The 8,604-nt window shown below is 38.4% G+C and overlaps 1 protein-coding gene across 1 annotated transcript in view; it reads left to right on the top strand.

The window, feature by feature from the left end:
• Window positions 1-277: 277 nt before the first annotated feature.
• Window positions 278-8,604, top strand: part of LOC118323161 (nuclear GTPase SLIP-GC-like) — a gene marked incomplete at its 3' end in the record, with an annotated part of 15,035 nt that continues 6,708 nt past the window's right edge. The window contains exon 1 of the mRNA XM_035655092.1: window positions 278-384. Within this exon, the coding sequence (XP_035510985.1) occupies window positions 278-384 (107 nt within the window). The remainder of the gene's footprint in view (window positions 385-8,604) is intronic.

Below are 8,604 nucleotides of genomic sequence, written 5' to 3'. Positions count from 1 at the left end.
TTGCACCTGAGTATTAGCCATCTCACCAGGAGTAGCAGGCTTCTCAGCTGGCCCAGCAGTTCATACGAAAAGCTCGCCGGTGCAGCTTGGGAAAGACAGAGCAGGGTGGAGAGGAGAGAGGAGAGCTGGTGGTGGTAGCAGTGGAGGATGGACGGGAGGGAGGAAGTGGGAGGAAGAGCTGTTAGATTTTTGGGCGGTTTTCTCTGTTGTTGGGTCCACACAAGTGCATCCACGGCCCTGCGGACAAGCCTTTAACAGGCATGAGGGATGGAGAAGCATGAGAGGAGAAAGGACGGAGGGAGCCGAGGAGGCCGGCGCGGTAGAGGAGGTAGTGGGTTTGGTTGGGGAGCTGAGCCGGTCGTGCAGCCCCGCCGAACACGGGATGTGATTTAACTTGTTGGACTCTGTCTCAACAAGATAATATTCAACATACAATAGAAGACAACATATTACAATATAAGCAAAAGCCAGATATAAAGAACTTCTCAATTGTCTTTGAAATAAAAAGAATGCCTGTTTCTCTCTTCGCGCGCTGTGAAAAAAGAGTTTTTTGGAGCACGTTTGTTAACAAAAATCCTTTTTCTAACTAGTTTTTTTTTTTTTTTTTTTTACGTTGAATTTAGGGAAAAAGGTTTGCTTAAGGGGCAATTATGATTAAGTTTTCTTGGGGGCCTGGTGGGAAATTCTGGCTGGTTTTATTGGTTTCCGGGTTGTTTTTTTCCCCTTACAACTTTAACTGGGCGTTTAATTTAATCCATTAAAAACTGTGTCCAATTAAAAAAGCCACCTTTTTGAAAAACAATGGCCCTATACAGAGATATAGGTCTTGGTGGTTATGTATATTTTTGCTTAGGGGGGGCCTTCGAAATGGCTTCTTTTTGGCCCCATTGGGGCCCGTTTTGAAAAAAAAAAAAATCTTTCGTTCGCCCCCTTCTTCCTCTGAAACTTTGCAATCCTTGCAGCCCCGCAGTGGGCAATTGAGAATGAAAAAACTTCTTCAACTTTCCTTTGGTGTGGGTAAGAAGAGGCCAAAGCAGGGCCTCTTACCACACACCCACAACAACACACACAAAAAAACACACCACACACAACAAACACTGAAAAAAATCCTCCTCCTTCACAAAAGCATGGCTCTTAGTTTTTGGCCCCTTTTTTGGGGGAAAGCACTCTTGGCCAGGGCTTTTAAAACCCCTTTCCCCTCTTCCTCCTTGGCGTGGGTGGAAAAAAGTTCTTGTTTCCACAATTGGCCCCCCATTTTTAGCAAGGTTCCCAAAGAAGCAAAAGGCAGCAAGGCCTTTAAATGTTCCCTTTTTAATAGCCCCCCGGGCTTTAAAAAGCTTTGGGCTTTGTTTTAGGGAATCAGTTTATGGAGATTAAAAAAGTACCAGAAGAAAAGGGAAGGGGGGGGGCCTGTTTTTTTTTTTTTAACAAGACAACAGGGATAAGTTGGCCATAAGGCAAGTGGGGGAAGCTATTTCCTAGGGACACACATATTATCATCTCCTTTAAAAAGAAGAAAAAGTTTGTTTGGGGCCTTGCCAGGACAAAAAAATTCCTTGAAGAAAGTTTTTAAATCATTGATTGGATTGTATTTCTCCGACGAAAAGCCCCATTTGTCCAGTGAGCGTGGGAAGGTTATTTATTGAAAAAAAATTGCCCTGAAAAAAATGCCCAGGTGAAGCGTTTTTTGGGGGAACTAACTCAGTGTTTGTTTAGAAGGAAGGGCGTCCCCATTGCACAATGGGTGTCGTAGCCATCTCTCCGTAAGTGCATTTTAAAAATGGGGGTTTTTGAAACCGCGGGGGTTTTCTCAATTCCTTCCATTGGTTTTAACCAAGGGCAATTTTGGTGCTTTTTGAATTTTGCCCTTCGAATTGCTATTGAAGAAAGTTTTAGCCTAATCACTTGGGTTTTTTTCTTCTTGGCGGTGAGGAGCCTTGGGGGGGTTTTAACGTTACTTTGTAGGAACCAAATTAAGTAGGGAACAATTGAAGCCTGGAAAACAAAAAATAAAAGCAGAAAGTAATTGAAAAATTGATGGGATTAAAAAGGTAGCAGGCGTGATTGTAAAAAAAAAAAAAAAGGAAAAAAAACTCAATAGATTGGCTTTCGGCTCATTTGAATTCCTTATGTCCACTGCCCACGAAAGGTTTGGTGGATGGGCATGGTTCCGGTTTTTTTTTTTTTTCAAAGAAATGGCCATTTGTCCATTAAATCCCTCCCCGGTACTCTACAAGGGGAAAGTTGGTTCAGCCCCGCAAGAAAATTTTAATTGCAAATTCCCTTCCAGAAAGTCTCCTTTAGAATTAGCACATCCCTCCCAAGAAAAAAAACCGTTATTAAACCTTCATTTTTGGGCCCGCGCCAACAGCCCAGAACTTCTCTGTGGCTCCATTAGCCTTGGCAAAAGAAAGGCCATTCCCTTCTTCTAAACAATTCTTTCATTTCTATCCTTTCCTTTCCCGGGATTATTTGGTTCTTATTCTATCCACCTGTTTGTTTTTTTCTCAAAGAAGCTTTTTAGCCCGTTGTCGATTTTTTGGAAAACAGGCCAGTGGTTTTAAAAAAAAAAAAATGTTTTTTTGGGGGGAAACTTCGGTTTTTTCTGGTCCATTTCTTTGCGATGTAGCAAGCCAGCCCTTTTGGGCCAGTTTTTTCCAGGTGGTTGGAAAAACCTGTGTTAACTTTGCCCAAGCCCCCAGAATGAAAGAATCCAATCCAAAGAACAGTAGAAACCGCAGAAAAAACCTGTTGAAACATCTCTTCCCCCTCCACCCTACCCGTGGTTTTAAAGGTGAAATGGGTGGTTTTTCCCCAATTCACAATCAAATTATGCCCCCACCCGAAAAGACTTAGTTGGGGGTTTTGAAGGATTTGGGGCTTTGAAATCGGCAGCCTCCAGGGTTTCACACTTGGGGTTAATCGAAAAACAAGAAGAGAATAAAGAAAACCTTATGAAGGGTTTCCAGCAGTTACCAGTTTCCCTTTTGCAAACAAAAAGTTACCACAAGCCCGCAGATCCATCGCCATGTCCAGGTTTTCGTTAATGGTTCCATTTGAAGAAATTTAGAAATTACTTGTCTTTTCTTATACTGGAAAAAAAGAAAAAAAAGCGAGGGGCAGGGTTATTTTTTTTTGGGTGTAACCGGGAGAAAAAGGGGAAAAAGCCGCAGCATGGGGGGCGAACATGGCCTCCTCAAAATTCTCTGTTCCCAATTCAACTCCTGGCCCCAAGCCAATTTTTAAATGGAAAAGAAAATTTTGGAAAAAAAAAAACGGAAATAAAGCTCCCCCCCCCCGTTTCTCCTGGGAAACCTGGCGCATGTTAAATTGGAAGGGGTTTAAGCGGTTTGTAGCCAGCAAAATACCTTCCTTCCTGGTTTGCCAAACAAGCATTTTCTTTTTTCTCTTTTTGCTCCTTCTTTCCTTTTTTAAAATAATTGGCCGAAAAAGTTTGGCTCCCCTTTTTCCTGGGGTTTTAGGGGGGACTGGGAAAACAATTGCCTTGGAATTTATGGTCCCCTGTTTCCCAAAGTTGGGGACCAGGCCTTAAAATTCCAGAAGCGCACTGGGCCCTTTGGGCGCTTTCCTGGCCAACACAAAAAAAGCCCCGTCTCCCAAAAACCAATACCCCCATTAAAAAAGGCATCCTTAGTTCTGCATTTTAAATCTTACTAGGGTAAAAGTATACAAAAGTATTATAGTACAATTTTAAACTTTAAAGCTTAAAGTAGTCATTGTGCAGTGAAATGGTGCCTATTAAAGTGTTTTACTATTATAAAAGATGTGTTTGGATTAATATTCCTGCTGCAATGTGTGTGTTGCGTTGTTCGGCTGTAGATGTTTAAGGTGAACTAATTTAAACTACTTCATATACTGTTGGATAATTTAATCTACAGCAATGCATCATATTCTACAAAACCATCAAATGTAGGCAGTAATTAAGAATTAATGGTATGTTATTAGAGAGAAACTGTGTATATTGTGATATACATTGTATTACATAAAAACATGGAGATATTTATAAACCATATCTGTACACGGACCGATCATGCTTGCTGTTGTGCGTAGTAACGCCCCAGGGTACCCACTCAAGTTTCTACAACGTATTTACAAAGCTGAACCTGTTTTGTGGGTAGAAATGAGAAAGAGGTGGAGACTATATAAAAGAAGAAGAGCTCAAATTAGATCAAGCACCAGAGGAGTCATGACTGTGCATTAAAGAGGAACAGACTAAATGTAAGTACACTTCAATGCATTACATTCACAGCTGAATATATTACTGTGACACAAAGTTAAAAACTAAGATTATATGTAGAAGCCTACTGCAGCATTATGTCACTATTTTATGTTAATAATCCAGTCATTAATATGCTAGAGATTTATCATTTATACAGTGTAGATATAGGCTACTCAAAATATGCACATACCTCCAAAGAGCATTTCTATATGTGATTCTGCTACTTAAAATTTACGATTTCTTTTTAATTCACAATGTCTGTAAAGGTTAACACCTTTCTTGTTTTATCAAGATAACTCAGTCAGGATATTCTGTGACACACTTTAAAAAGTTTAGGCCTATAGTGGGCAACAATAACCAAAAGATAAGCAGCTACAATATATTGATACATTATCTGTTATTAGTTTGCTATTGTGGATTCCCATTTACCTGCTCGCATGCTAAATCCCTGATGTTACGCCCAACATTTCTGGCGGAGATGTAGTAGTGTCAAGACCACATAATGCTTGCATCTGTTACTAATTTACATCCAATATTATACACTGTAAATGCTAGGATAGTGTATTGTTTAAGAAGTTTTTCAGTTAGTATACTTTACAGTTGATTTTGCTTTCACAAAGAGTCCACAAAGAAATAACAGATGGTCAAATATTTGTGCCGTAACTTGTGTCCTGACTTATATTTCCTGAATCTTTGCCATGGACATGTTTGCCCTAATCAGTTTGATAACCCCTTCTTTTTCTTTCAATTACATTTAATTCAACTGTCCCCAAAATGTAAAGCAATAATGGATTTCTAAAAACAGTGTTTCTCAAATAGGGTACTGAACTGAAATGCGATTTTTTGGTAATGTTAATTTAAAAAATATCAACATCATAAGCATAATTCTAAAATAATTATACTACAATAAGTTAAATAAACAATGTAAATGTCAGATTGATAAACCATATTTTATATTCAATATAAGCCATTTTCAATGCAAACGTCAACTGCTGTAAACTGTTAATGGCCCTAAAACCTCTGGTAAGAGTTTGATCACTATAGTTGCCTCCCTGCCAGCCGGAATGAGTGACTAAGATCCTGCACAAGTCCTTGTTTCTCATTAAATTGTACAAAAAATGCAGAAACGTGGAGAATCTGTGTTACTGCATGATGAAAAAATTTTATGGATTCTACACATTTGAAATGTATCACTTAAGTGTTTTGCTATATTGTACCTCTTTATATAAATCTTTTGCGCTGGTCAGGGAGTACTTGGCAGACAAATATTTTAAAGGGGTGTACATTCATGAAAAAAGTTTGAGAACAATAGGAGCAACGCCTGTGAGCTAGTTCAGGCAGACAACTCGACCTGCACTGCTATACACATGACATACCTCACTCTCCATAATCACAAACCAAGCACACCTCAACTGTATTATAATATAATTATTTGTCTACTTTCCAGTTGCTGTTTTTGGTCATGGATGATTTTGTTCATAACAAATTAACTGAATGGGGTCTCAGTGAGTGGATTGAAAGATTTAAAGGTAAAGTATTACCGTGCTTCTTTGTTGGGCACAGATATTATACAATGTTGATATGGCATACCGATACTTAAACATCTCAGCATCTACTACTACAGATATAACAAATGCTGCAACATTATTCTGCAGGAAAATACTGAAATATTGCTGACATACTTTTAAGACAATGGGAAAGATCAGTGATGACATATTTGGGCAATTGTTGTCTTCTGTGTTCAGAGAATACAAATGTATTTCTGGGAAAGACCTTATACATTTTCACACAATTAGAAGGGACACATTAATTAAGAAATGTGATTGTTGGTTTGAGATAATTGAGATGCAGATCTCAGTACAAGAAGCAACAAAGTAAGACTGAAAAGTAATACATTGTTAAAATACAATCAAATCAACATAATGTAATCCACTTAAAAATATCAAACAGCTGAACCCACACCTATTGGACCTCTTATGAATAAATTTCTACATTCTCATTGTTGCATGAGTAAGATTCAACTGAATATTTTGTAATTACAGCTGAACGCATTAACAAGAGAAGTCTTTATTGTCTCGATAATCAAGACATCACTAACCTAATCCCAGCAATGGGACCAAGGGCGATATTTAAGGAGCAACTCAAGTTGTTAAAGGTAAAGTTCTTCACTGTCAAGAAAATTTACAGAAAAACTGTATTTAGTTGAATAAATCTCACATATGTAGATACATGCTACAGTTTACAGGAGCCTGAAATTCTATAAAAAGTTTTGATAACACCAACAGATAAAGAATTATATATCATTAAAACTAATAGCATTTATTAGAATTTTATAATATTTCTATACTGTTATGGATTAACAACTAATTTATTTTGTCAATAGAAAGCACAAAACCCAACAACTCAGAGAGCTGTTGATTCTTCTGCTCAAGTAAGTTAAATACAGTTTCATGCAGTTAGTTATCATCTAAAGCACCTATTACAATCTTAGAGAGTATATTTTCAATGTCCACTCAAGTTTTTAAATGACTTTGCACTTTCCATGTTACTGTCATGTGCAGTGTAAACAGGAACATAAAGGACGAGGTGATTCTCCTAAGGTAAGGATCGCATTGAATTTCACATGTATGTAATCAGTGAACGAGCTATTCTTCATTAATATGCATTTGAGGCTAAAGTCATGAGACAAAGTCATCTTTGACTGAAGAATTGTCATTTCTGATCACAGTGTTGTTGAATGAGTACAAAAGGATGCTACTGTGATCACGTATCCCAAGGGCTGCCCCTTATAGTCGCCTTAACTGCTAGTCAATGTGAAGAGCCATAGTCAACCCAGTTTTTATTTGTCGTATAGTTACAGAAAAACAAAATGAGCCTTGTCACCGGGACAAATCAGGGGATTGTTGCAACATGGACCTTTCTCTTGTAATACAGGGAGTCCCTTAATGGTGTGCTGTTGCATATGCTAACTTTATTAGCTGCTGCCACTAGCTAGTTAGTAGTCCTATGGACAGGGGGACAGGACTATGACTCTGGGGGGTGGCCAACAGTCAGAGACTAAGAGGCCAATTTTTTACGTGTTACTGCAAAAGGCCACATCATACACATGGGCACACATGAACATCTCCCCATCCCTTCCTCTCTCTCTCACACACTAAATGTCACACACAACATATAATGACAGAAATGGACTCCTACAGTACTAAGACCACAGCCAGTCATTTTCAACAATAAACATTGTGTGCAATGTTCACACACACAAACTCTCAGTTCAACCAAGTCCACAAACAAAAATATAACATTTACAATATGAATGAATTTGAAGCCTTGAAATGCGCTAATGACGCCTGGCATATAAGGCAGAATGGCTTGCATTACGTTCAACAAAAATAATAAACTCTCCCACTCTGTTAAAAACGTGTTCATCTTCATATTTTCGTTTTGCTATGCATTTTGTTTACTCAACAATAAGGTTTCCCTCCCTCCAAGCTGAGCGGCAGTTTCATGTTGCTTGTTGCGACGGATGAGTCGAGCCTTCATTGCCTCCGTCATGGCAAAAATTAGCGGGTTCACCTGGGTGTGATGTTCACATCAATGCCGATCGGAGGTGAAGCCGATTAATATCGGGTGTTAGCGCGGTTTTTTGGGCAGTGAAAATGGGCTATACAACAACACAAATTCGATATGAACGTAAGAGCCGCATAAAACCAGGCAAAGAGCCGGTTGGCCAGGCCTGTACTAAAGCCTCTTATCAAAGAATAAAAAGGTTGCTGGTTTAAAACAATGTTATTTACTTAGTATCAGAAGCATACATTTTGCACTATGGATACCTGCAGTAAATAAACATTTATAGCATTCGTAACATGTATGCTGTTGACTATTTGAGGTTTCTAATGAGATTTTAACATACCCAGGCCAGCGAACAGTATTTTCTGGGCCAAGATATAGAAACATACAAGTAAAAATAATTACATAAATGTTTAACTAGGATGTCCCAATCAAAGTTTCTTAGCCCCCGATCCGATCCCAGTCATTTTATATTGAACCTAATCTAATACTGGCCTTTTCTTTTTAGATAATACAGTGCATAGTGCACAGTACATTAAAGTACATTAAAGTTACTCAAATCAGTCCAATGCTTGACAATTGAATAGCTCTCATTGTATTAATGCACAGTTATTTTTTTGTAATAAAGTACAGAATAACTCCTCAAACCCTCTGGAATCTTTTGTCTTGTTGCTGTCTGGAGGAATTTCTTTCTCCAGTTACTGAATTAAGTATCTGTATTCTGTTGACAAGTTTATTTCTAATGTCTCTACATCTTTTGTGCATATTACATGAATTAATTATTCTTTTTGTTTGCT

Source organism: Morone saxatilis, unplaced genomic scaffold (genome assembly GCF_004916995.1).
Source record: "Morone saxatilis isolate NCDOM2014 unplaced genomic scaffold, NCSU_SB_2.0 Contig14, whole genome shotgun sequence".
NCBI classification, from domain to species: Eukaryota; Metazoa; Chordata; class Actinopteri; family Moronidae; genus Morone; species Morone saxatilis.
Note: the sequence above shows the minus strand (reverse complement) of the source record. Positions and strands in the feature narration are given on the sequence as shown.